The sequence below is a fragment of the Sander lucioperca genome, chromosome 3 (assembly GCF_008315115.2).
Source record: "Sander lucioperca isolate FBNREF2018 chromosome 3, SLUC_FBN_1.2, whole genome shotgun sequence".
Taxonomy (NCBI): Eukaryota; Metazoa; Chordata; class Actinopteri; order Perciformes; family Percidae; genus Sander; species Sander lucioperca.
Genome location: NC_050175.1, coordinates 44,569,321 through 44,585,878, shown reverse-complemented (window position 1 = coordinate 44,585,878; position 16,558 = coordinate 44,569,321). Strand labels below are relative to the sequence as shown.

Genomic DNA, 16,558 nt, shown 5'->3' with positions numbered 1-16,558 from the left:
TCTTCTTCCTTCTTTCCTCTTTTATTTGACTGACACGTTTGGCAAACCAATAAAGTGGTTATTCCAGTCTGTTGTTTACGCTGATTTCATCAGGGAAACTGTGTAAGGGTTAGAGCTCGCATCTAATAAATAACAAACAACAGCTAAACTCTCCCTCGTAGGTTACTCAGTGCTACTCTGCTGGACACTGTACAGAAATACACTTGACTTTACTCTACTATTCTTCTCTACTTTTAACTTCACTTTGCTCTTAGATACTTCAATGTACTCTATTCTTCTCTGTTCTTCTTTCGCTGTACGCGACATTGAGATGCTCCATAATGTCTTAGCGATATTTCAATCATTTATGTATGTACGAAACCCTGCCCTTCTTTGTTCCAGTCCATGTTGCTTTACACATAAATACTCAACTCAAATCTTATCCCCGTTCCACTTAACTATATTTCACCCCAACTCCTCTCTTTTCTCTACTGTAATTGAGTCTACTTCATTCTGATCTATTAACGCCCAGTCTACTCTGCATATACAACATTGCTCATTTCCATTTTGCTCTTCTGTAGTCAACTCTGGCAACTCTCTACTTTTTGGCCTTTTCCACCACAAAAACAACCCCTAACTTAACATGTAGCCATTGTGGGCCACTACTCAGGAGGTGGTTCCAGGTAGGCCTACTCCGAGAGCCATGGAATGCAACACAGCAAACACTGCAATTAATAATGCAGGAAGTGTGTTTAGCAAAATAACTACTACTACTGCATAGGAAGTGGGTTTTTAGATCAGGGATGCAAACTTGTCAGGCAGGAATTTAATGGCGGCCACGACGGCCATATCCGCCGTGCCTCCTCAGTTTGGACCCCTCAAAAAAAAGATATGCTGTACAGCCACAGTGGCCTTGATGCCCCGCCCGCACTGCTCCGGCTGATTTTCTCCTCTGCCTCTTTCCTGACAATACGGTTTGGTATCTTTTGTTGAAACAAAGACAAAAATATGCATTCTTTCCATCAGATTTATAAAGGCTCACGTATGATTGTTTTATAAATCTTAATCATTGTGGAGCTGGGCGCACACACACAATTCTCATTTCCACTCCCTATGAGTATGCCATAGTTGTAGAAACACCCTTAAGTAAAAAAGTAAAATTTATTTATGTAGCGCTTTTTTACAGATAAAAAAATAAATAAAAGTGTGGAAAGGTCAACCAAAAGCTTGTTCAAAAAAGTATGTCTTGAATTGATTTTTTTAAAAGAGTCCACAGAGACAGCAGATGGTATTGGAGGAGGCAGAGCGTTCCAAAGTCTCGGTGCTACCGACTGGAAAGCTCGATCACCACGGGTCTTTAGCCTTGTGCGAGCAACAGTCTATACATTGAACATATTAGACCTTAGAGGGAGCCTTTGCATCAAAGGCCAAGTGGCAACGTTTGGACCCGGCGCTGCACTCTTTTGAATATTTATTTTTATTTTAATTTTTGTAAGTGCCTCAACTGATGTCCACCTTACATTTGCAGCAATTACATTAATGCTATAATGGGTTTTCAGCCTATATCCTCATGCTAAAATTGACTGTAAATCCACAAATTAAATCTGATATTTAAAAGATGTGATTCACAATATGCAACATTTATGTTTTGCTGGCCTGCCATTTATTTGGTTATATAAACTGTAAATAGTTTGCAGTGTTTGGGAATACACTGCTATTTTAACATTTCCAGTAACATTTGAGTTGTGTGTTTATCGTCAACATCTTTATCTCATTAAGTAGTGGGCTTTTGCTGCTAAACACTTCAGAAAAAAAAAACAAGTGAAGAAAAAGAAATTGAAGAAAAGCTCATGCTGCATCCGGCAGTCTTTTCCCCACCAGAGTCTTCAGCTGCCCCTCCCTGTTTGATGGTACGAAGCAGAGAGAGCGTGACCGGCGGCTGCTGGTGCCTCCCTGGAGGCAGCCCACCTGTCCCGAGGGAGCACCCGGCCCTGGAGAGCTGAACAGCACGGTGTTCACTCTCTGCCCCCTGTTCAGTCGACCTCCTACTGCAGGGGGAGCCCCGTTATGAATTTAATACTAGTCATATTTAAAAGACATTGTGTGTGTATACGTGAAAAAACAACAACAATCAGTGTAAGTGCCACTGTTGCTTTCTTTAAAGACTTGTATCCAAAAAGTTAGTTTGCAAAACACAGTGGAGACTCAAAGCAGAATCTAGAATAAACGCCTTCCAGGTTCTTCAGTTCAGGTTATGGGAAGCTCCAGGTTGTGGGTCATTATGTTCCCACGGTGGAAAAGGCCTATCTGCTGTACAGAATTCTTCTCCACGCCCCTCTACCATACATAAATGTTCGGAAGACATCCCTCCCTAACCATGCAGATATACAGTATGCTCTGCTCTCTTCAGTGGTGGAAAAAGTAGTCGGATCATTTAAAGTAGTAAAAAGTACTAACACCACACTGTAAAAATACTCTGTTACAAGTAAAAGTCCTACATTGAAAATGTTACTTAAGTAAAAGTATGTAAGCATCATCAGAAAAATCTACTTAAAGTATGAAAAGTGAAAGTACTCAATGCAGAAAAATCCTCACATTTTAGAAACTGAAAATGATCCAAACAATCAACTAAGTGTTTGATAGTCTAATCATCTGGACTTGTAGGCCGATATATTGTTGGGTAGTTTAATTTATAATAAAACATTGTGTTTTGTGTGCAGGAATCTTAATGTGTAAAGCAACTAGTAAGTAAAGCTGTCAGATTAATGTAGTGGAGTAAAAAATACAATATTTCTCTCTGAAATGTAGCGGAGTAGAAGGAGAAAGTGGCATTAAAAGAAAACTCTCAGGTAAAGCACAAGAACCTCAATTTGTACTTAAGTATAGTACTTGAGTAAATGTACCTACATTCCACCACTGGCTCTCTTCTACCCCACCCTGTTCTGCACATTCAGTCAATGGTGTACTCTCCATGTCTCCCCAGCTTCCTGGTTACACCTGCTGTGTCCTTCCAGAAGAAACCAATCAGCTACAGCCTTCTCATCAATCCCAGCAGTCTCTTCTCCATCTCAGCAGAGACTGGTGACATCAGCCTGACCCGCCCTATCGACTACGAGTCCGACCAGCATCGTTACTTGCTATTGGTCCGAGCCAGCGAAGGCCTGGACAGCATGAGCAGTGCAGCGGAGGTTTGTTTGTTTTGTATGCGCGTAACCTTGTCTCGATGTGAAAATGGTCGCAGTTTTAAAAACGTGGTTAATGTTTTGTATTAAAACAAAACTACTTGGTCAGGTTTCCGTAAAGATCATGGTTTGGTTAAAAGGTGTGCCTTCAGGTGGCAGACTTAAGTTGTGTACATAAGTTAAAGGAGAAATCCTGCGCAAAATGAACCTAGGGGTTAATAACACATTTGTACCGAGTCGACCTCTGGGATATGTTTTCATGCTAATCGAATGCGACCACTTTTAGCGCAAACCGCTAATTAGCTTATAACGCTAGTCGTTGGGGCACGGCTAAAGTAAAAAGAAATTGCTATTTCTATTCCACTAACAAGGCTCAAAATAGCACCACACTTCCACGGTAGCATAATGAGGGTCCCTACATGTAAACCGAAGCATTGAGAACTGTACAGACAGGTTAATAAAAAGATAGTTTAGAAAGATATATAGGCAGGCGCCATCTTGGGAAAACAGTCACAATCAGTCAAACGACGAACGCCGTGTAACCAGTAACCAGTAACATAGCTCAAGCACGCCGTTCGTCGTTCAACAGATCCTGACCGTTTTCCCAGGATGGCACCCGCATGTATACGCGAACGGTACTGTCTTTATAAACTATCTTTTTAATAAACTGTCTGTACACTTAAAAAGTTCTCAATGCTTCGGTTTACATGTAGGGACCCTCATTATGCTACCGTGGAAGTGTGGTGCTATTTTGAGCCTTGTTAGTGGTATAGAAATAGCGATTTCTTTTTACTTTACCCTCTGCCCCAACGACTAGCGTTATAAGCTAATTAGTGATTTGTGCTAAAACTGGTCACATTCGATTAGCATGAAAACATATCCCAGAGAACGGTCGACTCGGTACAAATTTGTTATTAACCCCTAGGTTAATTTTGCGCCGGATTTCTCCTTTTAAGTATGTTACGTGAGTCAACATGTATGTATGTCATTTAAAATAAGTCCACGTGTTGAGTTTTGGTTTCACACAAGATACTAACAAGATACTAACAGCGGTCTCCTGGGTGATGGTTAGTTTGACCCATCCATCCACCCTGACCTCCTCCCTACGCGGATTTTGATTAGAAACCTATCTGTGATAAGTTAAAAACAAACCCAATCCAGGGGAAAATACGTTTTCCTTGAAACATAATAGAGAATGCACTTTAGTTGTATGGAAATGTAATTTTTAGGAGACAGGGCTGGAGTGTGTGTGATGTGAACTCCAAGTCACATTTCCACTGTCAAATTCAAAGACTTGATGGTCTTCAAAACTCGAAGATTGTTGACAATACAAGGTTGTCTCGTCAAGTCTTACGCAGTCTGTACAGCATACTGCAAACAATATCTGACAAGTCTTAAAATGAATGAGTCTTTTATTAGTGAAATTATTTAATTTCACTTGTTTGTCATGTAGCTTGTCTGACTTTGATCCGCTGCATTTGAAGCTCTTATCACATACTGCTTGGACAGAATTGTACGTAGACCCAGTGCAGTGATTGTTGGCTGAAAGACAGCTGTTGAATTGTGGTGAGCTGTGGTGATTATGATATATCTTCCTGACAATAAAGTAACCACACATGGTCATAAAATCCCAATCTACTCTGAAACATCCTCGATCTTGTAATGTATTTAAGCTGCTGAAATGCTGTTGGATGGAATTTGATTTACAGTTGCGGTTAAAAGAATGATGGTTTGGTTCTAGGGCCTCCTGATTGGTCTCTTTTTTTGTTGAACGGGAGGCATTTTGAACCCATCAATGCTACATGGGTTGTTATGGGATGCCTTTAAAATGAATTCATTGTAAAATAGCATTAAAATCCTCAACCTAAAAGACAACTGTACATGTCTGGTTTTAGCCTGAGAGTATGAGTGTTGTCTACAGTCAAACCCAAATAGACTTGTCTGTCTGGAATGACTGCTTTGGAATTCCTAATGACTTCCTCATGTTGTCAGGAAGTGAGAGAACAGCGGCTGACCGCTGCAGGCATCGATGCATCTGGTCTGGTTTCCATCATTACTCTGGTCCCAGGCTAAAACGTGTCCTGCTGAACCAAACTGTCCTCAACTGCTCCGCTCTGTGCCCCTGTGGACTACAGAGCACCAAGAGCCTGTATGGAGAGAGAAGGACAAAAGTGGGAGAATGAGAAGAGGATTATTAGATTCAATAGTGAGAAGAGAAATAAATAAATAAATGGAAATAAATAAATGGGCAGGGAGTTGGTATGTGCCCTTGTCTGCCCACACGCCTGCCCTGGGTGGCCAGCTTCCTCAGCCCTATGCTTGCCCTCTGGAGCCTGCGCAATCTTTTTGAGCATCCTCATGACCAGTCCAAACAGTGCTGAAAAGTAGAGCTTTACAATTGTTCTGAGTTTTATATTACCTTGTATGCCCCTATATGTGCTCTTTGCTGCCTCCTAAACAGAATACCGGTAACAATCATTACATCAAATAGGAACAATGGAGAGGATAATGGAGGGCTGAATGGCTACAACAAATCTTAAGTGGTTTATAATGCATGGTGGTGACCAGGCGAGATACACACTCCACATTCAACTGTTAAAATATTCATGCTATTAACATCTCTAATGTTAAAAATAATCTACATAGTATCTTTTTTAGATGTTTTCTTGGTCAACCGGCTTGTAAATTGAACACAAATTGAATCAATCACACATTGTGTAACAACATACTACCAGTTAGAATATTCTTTGGGCTAATGGGTATATTTTTTAGAATATCAAAAATGGTGAATATCTGACGAATCAAAATTCGAATGGCACCCGGGACGCTGCGGTGATTTAAATCCAGCTCTGTGTCATGGCAGTGTGGGCAGTGTGTTTAGATGAACAGTGTTTGGCTCCCCTCCGTGGCACCAGCGCACAGAGCTCCTCGTGGAGTGGAGCAGTGGAGTTCTGTAGAGATCTGCCGGGTCTCGGCAGACTCCCTGATCGGAGCTCTGTGCACTGGCGCCATCGAGGGAAGCCTTAACACCGTTCATCTAAACACACAGCCCATACAAAGTTGACACAGAGCTGGTTTAAAATCACCATAGTATCCCTTAAGGCAGGGACCCCTTAACTGAAAGAGAGACAGAGCAGGGACCCCCTACTACATATATTGTATAAAATTAAGTTGCATAATAAACTGGGCCTACAATAATGTGTACGGCAACCTAAAGCCTTTATATCTTTTTGCATAGAATACTAACCTATTAAAATAGCCTACTAATTGTTGGCATGATTTTATAAATCATCTTTTCATGTTAAACATACATGTAGCATAGTGAATCCTTAGGATGAACTGTGTATGTTGATGGCCCTTAGTGACTACCTTACAATAGGCCAGTAAGCAGTGGGGATTTATGTTTGCTAAACATTTTTTTTTTAAATTTTCAAAAATTAACAATAATTTGGAGGCCCCCCTGCACTGACTCTGAGGACCCCCTAGGGGCCCAGGACCCTCTGTTGAAGATCCCTGCCTTAATGCATTCTATTTTCCCCTCGTTCTCTTATTAAAGTTTACTATAGCATTGACAGTGGGAGAGGGGAAAATGACATTAATTTGTTTTCCAAAGACGACTGTAGAACTAAATGCCACTTTTTCAATTTGTGTAGCTGTCCTTTTTTGCTTTTGATTTTATTCTGCTTCTTAGAAATCTGTCTCCGTCTGCCAAAATAGCAAACAGAGGTGGAGTTTTTATGTGGACTGGAGTCACTGAGCATGACTTTAATTTGCAGGTATTTTCCAAGTTTCTCCCTCCAGGAGTGATAGCTCACTGGCACCATTAGTTACCTAACCAGCCTGAGACCTGCCTGCAGCTGCCCTGTGTGTGTGTGTGTGTGTGTGTGTGTGTGTGTGTGTGTGTGTGTGTGTGTGTGTGCCTGCGCACAAAACTGTGTGCATGTTTTTGAGCTCATCTTGCTTTATTACGGCTGACTTCCCCTCTCTTTTCATTCAATCTTGCCTTTCCTCAGCCTTGTACACACGTGTACTCAACGTTCATATGTCTTGCCGAACCCCTTGCCATTTCCCGTCCTACTGGCACATAGGCTCGCTCACTCTGCCATGCACACACACACACACACACACACACACACACACAGGCAAACAAAGATTAACAGTCACTGGCAAACACACACAAATCACCTCAGGGAGTTGGCATGGTCAGATTTTATTTTTTTGTCCATTGCTTCCAGGCTGATCTTTGCTGAAGGATTAACGGATATTACAGAACTTTATCTTACCTACCAGGACTTAATACCAGTGGCATTTACACACCATTGACAATTTGTTTGTGTGTGTGTGTGTGTGTCTGTGTGTGTATATCAGAGAGTGATCTATAGTGTCTATACAGCTGCATTTATATGTCAGAGAAGAAGAGGGGCTGGGGGTGAGAGAGGCTCTCCAGGCAGCCCATGTGTGTATATCTTCCTCCTGTATGCTGCAAGCAAGCAGTCAACATCTGGTAGAAGATGCTGTTTGCCTTCATGCCCCTAATGAACTGAACAGCATTACTGTGTCTCACACACACAGTCACACACAGACACACACACATACAGACACACATACACATGCTCACACCATACAAATTCATCTTTGCACACTGATCCACTAATTTTTTAGCTCAGCGTTTCTGAAAAATTGCACAAGATTGCATTCTCCGCTGACCTACTGAAGGGACCGACTCTGCAGAACCTCCCTCACTGAGGAGGGGTAAATAAACCAGAGGGATCAGGGTCAGGGCATGCCTTTGGAGAATGTTGGGATGTGGCTTCCTTTTGGTTAGGGATAGGGTTAATTTGGGTTACTCGCAGATGAAAAGGACTCCGGACCCAAAGAAAACCAATTTCGGACGGTGCCTGAAGTAATAATCCCAGATTTAAAATTTTCATAACACCAACCCAGTGTGACTTTTAATCTCCAGCATTTCCACTTGTGATTGCCTGGGCAGTTTTAGCATGTAGATACAGTAACAGCATTACTAACACATGTACAGTATGCGATCAGAAATGCAGAAACTCTATGCTCAATTTTTTTTCTTTTACAATATAATATATTGTTAAATGCTCCAGATGTGTTCCCAGTGCAGTTTCACACACGTACAGTATATAGTAGAATCACACGACTTAGTGTTTATTTGTTCAACTTGCAATGTTTTTATTTTGTCCGAAGAATCCTTGAAGCTTTTGAATTAGTTTAAAAACACATGGAACAGTTGCACATGTCGATAGATTTATTTTTACCTTTTAAGATTTTATGGCACTGGATTTGATGACTACATGTGACAGGAATGTGTGTGTTTCCATGCCACATTTAAGAGACAAGTCTGTGTGATGAGGGTAAGACTTTATGTAATTCACTTCTTCCCTGTCTCTCTCCATCTTTCAATCTCCTCCTCTCCCCTCCTAAACTCTCTCTTAGGTACGAGTTGTTATTGTCGATGAAAACGACTGCATTCCAGAGTTCCTCCAGTCCATTTACAGCAAGGATGGCGTGCTGGAGACCGTGACAACAGCAACGTCCCTGCTGCAAGGTAAGACATCTGGACAAAACTCAAAAGATTGTGTGCCATCCATAACCCCCATTCTCATTTCTGCACAACATCACTGAGTGCACATATTTATTTGTGTCCTTAGACAACATAAAATTACATTATCTTGCACTAAAAAAAATCAATCCCATTTTTCTGTGTTTTTCTATTGTACATACTTGCATGGGGAATTGGAGATGCACTTTGCTGTTTTCATTAACTTTTTGTGTTCTCAACAATCATAAACAAACTTTTGTGTTATTTGACTATTTCACTTCACTAGTTAAAAACTCCCACACAGTGTTGATAATGTTAGGGTGTTCTTGTTAAAATGGTCTTTAAACACTCCTGATAAATACAATACATAATGCATAAATCCTGATGTTATTGAGGAGGAAATGCTGCAGTGCTGTGTTTTTTTTTTTTTTTAAATCCCAGTCTCGGTTTAATGAATATCTCCGTGAATCACAAGATAAGTTTTATGTATGTCCTATAACAGTAGGTGGTTGTAAAGTTCAAGACTTTATTAAAAACACACTGGAAGTTAAGCTAAACCAGGTGCAGCTCAGTTGGCTAATGTGTGCCTGTGTGGGGTCTGTGTTATATAAATGTTTGAGAAGCCCTGCTATTGTGCATTTCAGAACAAAAGGCTGGCGGAGCGTTTTTAACATTCATGTGTTTTGACTGGTCAGGAAACTGAGTAGGTACTTGTCAGCACTGGCAGCCGTGAAATCACCGGCACCTCCACCAGTGCAGCTACTCTAGCCTCTCCTTTCCTGTATTGACCCAATTTCCACACGGGGATCACTTAAGTTTCATCTTATGTGGGGAAATGGTAATGGGAACTGTTGTAGATTTATCACAATTTGATCTGTCACAGTGTGACTGAGATGCCCTATTTTTATTTTTCTTTTAGGTTCTTTTTTAGCTTCTGACAGACTGACAGCAAAGCATTTCACACTTGTCTTTCCCTCTACACTCTGCATGGAGACTACACATTATATTTTAAATACATTTAATATCTTTAAAAAGTGTAATTATTGATCCACATTTCATGATGAATAAAACAATATTCCCGCTTCCACAAGCAGCTCAAGATCATTCTGTTTACAGCTCAAAATAAAGTGATGCATCACATTGAAAATGAACAGGTTTAGTTGGCTAAAACTGGGAACACCAACAGAGCTGCAAATGAGTGTTGACAAGGACAAAATGCAGGGAAATAAAACGCTGCATGCAGTACGTAAATTATTAATGTCTGCTGTTATGACACCTCATTGGAAGTGCTCATTACCTTAGGCTGCTGGCGGATTTTTTTGGGTTGGATTCTCATTACAAAGCATTGTTGCTTTTACACTTTGGCTGTGTTCTTGCTGATTTGTTGGCAATCATCCTCATCACTATCATTATCACAATTAGTTAAATAGCCTTTTTGAAAAAGGGCAAAATGAGTTACATGCACATAGTTTACACAGTGTCACACTAAATAATAGAACAGCTATGACCTGTACAATGACTTTGTATCCTGTGAAAACAGTTGTATTGTCTTTACAGCATTGCACACATAGCAAAGATAATTTATCATTATCATATGAAAATATGCTTGCCTGTACATTTGTAGAAAGTATATCAATCATGTTAATTATGATGAAACAATAATACAAGTTCAAAGTAATAACTTGCACATCGTATTGACAATGGCCCTATTCACACCTGGCATTAACGTGTCTTGGGAGATCCGATCGCAAGTGGACAGCTCTAAGTCAGTTCATACCATCAGAATGCATCTCCACATGCGTCTCGAGCGCCCCACACACACGCGCGCGCACACACACACACACACACACACACACACACACACACACACACACACACACACGGTGCACAGCAGAGACGGTGCAATGACGACTCGGCAGTCCCCTTACTTGTTTCTTCTCGCTACCAATATTAGCTGCTGTGTTTCAACAATGTTAGGCTGAAAAAAAACGTGCATGCAGGCTGAAATTCACTGTGGTGTTCTGTGGGGATTGAGCTTTGAGCAGGAAAAACTCCGCTAGCAGCTAGGCTAATTTATACAGAGTAAACATCACTGAAACACTGCAGCGCTGTGCTGTCCATCTCCTTCTCCATCGGAGAAATGTCTTGCTGAGTCAAGTTATAACCGAGCAGTCTGGTGTGTGTAGAGGTCTGTATGGTTATACTGTAGCAGCCTGGTGTCGTTCTCAGGCGATTTAATGAAGGTAATCACAGTGAACGGCCGTGCACAATGGCACTAGTGCGGCACTGGCTGGCTGAGTCCTTCCTTAGTCAACCTCCCCCGCCCCTTTTTTTGTGTCAAGCTAAATGAGGGCTCTATCGGTGGCACGGTATATTGAAAATCCATAACGGTGGATTCATAATGGTGTACTTTCCATACCATTTATACCGTCCACTCCTTACCAGAACTAACAAAAAAAGCTTGTAAATGCTAGTATGTGAGGGAGAAGTAATTGAGTGAATATGGGACTGAGGTGTATGGCGTAGGAGGCACAGCAGGCGCTCAGCCTGCTGCCATCAACAGGTGCTCTAAGGGAGGCGATGTTTCACCCTGCTGTGCTGCTGCTGTGAGCGTGTGTGTGTGCGTGCGTGCGTGTGTGTCCGCCCATGTATGTGCTTGTGCATTTGGGTTGGTAGAAGGTTGTCTTTACTTTTGTGAGTATCTTTGGTAAAAGAGCAAACAGAACTAGAACTGCAAGCAGTTATGACGGGGTCCCAGCCCGAAACAGTATATGTATCCTAGAATCTTTCCAGAGTTTCCAATTTGTAAATGTGAACATAGGCAATTAGCTTTTAAACTTGGTGAGGTGGAAAATGGCTCACACAGGGTGCTCCGTTGCCAAACACTCCTGTTTTTCTCATTACATTTCAAAATCCCTTAAAACAATAATGCCTTAATGCATGTTACAATAAATACAGTTCTACCCAATCCAGTTCTGAGTGCACCTGAAGGTAAACAGCCATGCCTTCTAAAAAAAAGACTTTTTTTTCGCCTTACTTGATTAGACAGGTTAAAAGTCTCAGTATTAAATGAAATGAGCTGGAAGAAATGGGCATCCAGCATTGTTTTGCTAAATCATGTGCTAGTAATCCCATAATCAGTTCCATCTTAAGAGTGGACAAATGTGTACTTCGCCAAGTTGCAAAAAAAACGGCAGAGTACCAAGCAAGCCAATTATCTCGCTTTCCATAGAGATCTGAGGCTCCTGCAGTTTTCATCTTCAGTGCCCCAATGTATGATGCCAGCACAGCAATGCTGGTTAAAGATTACACAGGGACATGCTGATGAATACATGCTCAAAGGGTGCTCTAAAAAGTACAAATCTGTACTTAGTAAATTAAATATTGACTCATTTGTGACATGTGTTTGGCCACTGCATTGGATTGGACACCAGGCAGACACTAGTACTGCAGTCCTTTTCCTACCCATCGCATCAGATGAGAGGCTATTCATCACTTTACGGCAACAAAACGGCTGCATTTCAGTTGCAATTCAGAAAAATGTCAGTCCTTGTAACCAGGGTTGTAGTACAGGGTAAACACACATACATTCACTTTATTCAGCTGCAAATCTGACCATAAATCTAAATAACAGAAATTACAAAAAAAAAAGTAAAAAGAAAGTAATGCCAATTCTAGTCGCAATTGCCATTTTCACACCCAATTTGATGCAGTTTTTTTCCCCTGCTAAAAGGGAGGCAGTGTGACACAATACATATAGACAAGCTACTTTTGCAGCTGTTAACCAATGCTTTTGGCCATTTAATGATGAAACATCCATCCTGCTTACAGTGTTGACAATACATTACAGTGTTTTCTTTCCTCCTGTCTTTTGGTAATTCCAGCTTATCAACTAGTAGCTGAAAAACCTTTGTCTGAATTATATAATTTAGTTCTAGGAATTTAGTCACATTTACCCCGCTCTTCTTCTCGTCTTGTGCTGTTTGCATCTTTTTACATTTTTATGCAGTTAAAAAAGTAAATACTGTCCGTGGGTTTGTGAGATTGAGGGCCCAATTTCTGTCAAGAATGGGTAGGTAGCCTATTAGGGATGTCCCGATCCCAACGCAAGTATCAGATCGGAGCCGATATGGGCATTTTTTTAACTGATCGGGGATCGGCATTTACCCCGATTACCTTACTCCGATCATTTACATCAGTTTGTAGTGTTCGCTGCCTTTAATCACACACGCACTGTGCCACAGACACACTGCCAGACTGCCTGGATGCCGGCACTTTCAAACCAAAATGGCGCGCATCCAGAGAGTGCCTCGTAGCTTGCCAGCCATTGGCAACAAGTAAAAAAGTTTGTCCTTCTTAGTCATCTGTTTTACAGAAGCAGATTACTCCAAATCTCCAAACTTCTTAACCATACTTACAGGCTGTTATTCCCTGGAGCCGACATCAGAGTTAAACACGAAAAGAAAATCAAAGATTGACTATTAAGCGCAAGAGGCGTCAACTAAGTGTAGTTTTTGTTGTCCAGCGGGGAACTTGTTTATTTTTTGGTTGGGGGTTTGCTGGGATCCAGAAGAGAACTGTTTTGGTGTTGAGAGAGCAAAGACTCAGAAGTGTGCAGCTCGATTATCTGAGCATATACAAGTATCGGATTGGGACTCGGTATCGGCAGATATTCAATATTTAATAAAATCGATTGGGGGGGGTCCAATAAGGTGATCGGGACATCCCTATAGCCTATGCAGTAATACTGTATTAATTTTAGTTTTATATTTTTGAACACTAAAAATTCTATAATGTGAGTAAACTGCACACAGCATGCTCATGCTTACCAACCAGGTTATGTGATAGTTTTTACCAAAATATGCCAACAGAGGGAAATAATCTAAAGGTCCAGTGTTGATGAGTCTTGCTTTTTTGTTTGCCTTGCTGCTTGATCCAGACTAAGGAGGGAAAAAAGACGCATTGTTGTTCCCAAATTTACCTTTTTTTGCCTTCCAACCCGTTCCACCCAACCCCTTAAAGTGCTCATATTATGCTCATTTTCAGGTTCATAATTGTATTTAGAGGTTGTACCAGAATAGGTTTATGGGGTTTCATTTTCAGAAAACACCATATATTTGTTGTACTGCACATTGCTGCAGCTCCTCTTTTCACCCTGTGTGTTGAGCTCTCTGTTTTAGCTACAGAGTGAGACATCTCACTTCTGTTCCATCTTTGTTGGGAGTCGCACATGCACAGTAAGTACTGATAGCCAGTCAGAAGCAGAGTATGAGGGAGTGCCATGCTAGCAGCTAGGCGAGCATTATAACATGTGTTCCAAAGTGACCACGTTTGTCTCTGAAGTAAAGGCTGGACTACAACAGAGCTGTTTGGAGCAATTTGTGAACAGTGTTTTCTGTTGGAGATGGTAAAGTGGTAAAGATGGTGAAGTCCCTTTGGGGTGGACTCTGGGCTTTTTCACTTTGTAAACCTATAACACAAAAAAGATATATATACCACAATAAAGGAAAGGGGAAAAACCAAAAAGAATAATATGAGCACTTTAAAACCTGACATGTTGAACCAAGGCAGTTTAGATTAAGAAATGAAGAAAAATAAATAACAAAAAAGAAAGTCGTGGTCCTGCATCATCAGCTCTACTTGATCCACATATTACAGACCGAACCAAATGGACAAATGCACCAGAGCCCAAACCAGGCTACAGGTCTTTCATCTTCCAGCTTTTGAAAATGTAATTGCTTTTATTTTAATTTGATGGTTGTTCAGGATTATAAGATTGTAGGCCACAGTCAACAAACATTTTATTTAAAGTGCTCATATAATGCCTTTTGGCTTTTTCCCTTTTCTTTATCATGTTATATATATTTTTTTGTGCGTGTTATAGGTTTACAAAGTCCACCCCAAAGGACTCACCATCTCCAACAGAAAACACTGTTCACAAACTGCTCCAAACAGCTCTATTGTAGTCCAGCCTTTACTTCCGTGATGAACGCTCATCACTTTGTAACACACGTTATAATGCTCGCCTAGTTGCTAGCATGGCACATACTCTGCCTCACTCGGTAGCTAAAAGGAGGAGCTGCAGCAATGTGCAGTACAACAAAAATATGGTTTTTTTTTGTTTGTTTTTTAAATTAAACCATGTAAACCTATTCTGGTACAACCTCAAAATACAATTATGAACCTGAAAATGAGCAGAATATGGGCACTTTAATATTTAACCACAATACTTCAAAAATCAATTAATCTGTCTTTTAATTAACAGAGTTTTTTTTTTTTTTTTTTTTTTACATCTTGTTAAAGTTATTAATTTGAGTTTATTCAAATTTTATTATTTTCACTATTAATTATAGTTAGTTTCCCCATGGCTTGAATGTACAGTTTGTTTATTGAAGCAAACAATGATGGTGTGTGTATGTGTGCGTGTGCATGTATTTATTCATGTGTGTGTGTGTGTGTGTGTGTTTGTTTTTCTGTGTGTATGGGCCCGAGCCAAATGCAATGTAAGGTGAATTGGAGAATTGAGAAGTTGAGCAAAATGACTTGTTAGCGGAAAATATGCTTATTCAAATCCCTGGTGGATTTTTTTTTTCATTTTTAGCAAGGCAATCAATTTGTGGTTAAGGGAGTCCTGGCTCCATGGATTCCCAGTGTGTAATGTAGAAACAGAAATGATGCAAAATAAAAGTCTTTCAATGCATGCTGTGCAAATAACACATACTCCCCTTGTGTTGAAGAACTGAACATTTAAGTCAGTGGGAGCATCACTTCCTTTTCAGTCTTCACTTTGGTTACATAAGATGAGCAGTGAATAGTGTCCTGTGCTTATGTTGAGTTCCTTTTTCTCAAATACATGAAACAAGAAAAAAAACTTGGCTCTGCATTAATAAGATAACAGACTGTATTTTCTTGTTTAATTCAACTATATTTTCTCTTTCACATTGACTTAAATCAGTATGCTTGATTGGCATAATAAGTAATTTTGTTGCAAGATGTGAATTATGTTTCTAAGTAAACCTAATTATAACAGAAAAAAAGGGTGGAAACTTAGAAGTGAAATAGCATTGTATTAGTATATGTGTTTTTCACAGCTCAGTCAATGCACAACCCTTGTCCATAGACACCAGCACTTGCCTCCATTCACTGTTGAAGTAATAAAGACACATTTAGGGATATATATTTGTAAAATGACACAAGCCACTATTACTGCCGTGGCATCCCACTCGTAGACTGTGTGTGGATTTTTTTTAAAGTGTAACTGTTTCTGCCCAGCTGTAATTCGGGAAAATGTCTAGGGGAAAACCTGCTACCGTCATTGAAATGTTGAAATGCAGCCATTGAAGTGGTTACATGTAGACCAGTTTTAATAGATGCTAAGCTAACCCTTTACTGGAATGTGCTGTTATTTGCTGTTCCAACAACACACTGCAACTTTGCAAAAGAGAAAGAACAGTCCACCCGAGTATCTTCAAGTTCATATATTTCAGATATTTATGCCTCTGGACAGGCGACAAAATCTGATTAGATTTTAGAGGTCAAAGGTTAAGGTCACTGTAACCTCATATCTGTCCCATTCTTGTGAACATGATATCTCAGCAACCCCTGGATGGATGAAGAAAGGAAAAATACCTGAACATATTTGGATATCAAAGTTAGATACTAAATTTTCAAGAAGCCCTAATAAGAGACAGGTGCTCTATAGTGTGGAACAATGATGGAATCCCAACATCTGAATTAAAAATCTTCTAACTCCTAACCAATGTTACTCTAGTGTTTTGAGACTGAATATCATCCATCCAGCCACCAAATTATTCATTTTTTCAAAGGTTTT

At 40.3% G+C, this 16,558-nt stretch overlaps 2 protein-coding genes across 4 annotated transcripts in view; one reads left to right on the top strand and one right to left on the bottom strand.

The window, feature by feature from the left end:
• The window catches only part of dpy19l3 (dpy-19 like C-mannosyltransferase 3), a 616,246-nt gene that overhangs the window by 280,024 nt on the left and 319,664 nt on the right, over positions 1 to 16,558 (bottom strand). The gene's annotated exons all lie outside the window — the stretch shown is intronic.
• si:ch211-186j3.6 (neural-cadherin) overlaps positions 1 to 16,558 on the top strand; it is a 369,843-nt gene that overhangs the window by 113,111 nt on the left and 240,174 nt on the right. For both annotated transcript variants that reach the window (XM_031290668.2, XM_035999800.1), the window contains exons 4-5: positions 2,963 to 3,167; positions 8,622 to 8,733. In XM_031290668.2, the coding sequence (XP_031146528.2) occupies positions 2,963 to 3,167; positions 8,622 to 8,733 (317 nt within the window). The remainder of the gene's footprint in view (positions 1 to 2,962; positions 3,168 to 8,621; positions 8,734 to 16,558) is intronic.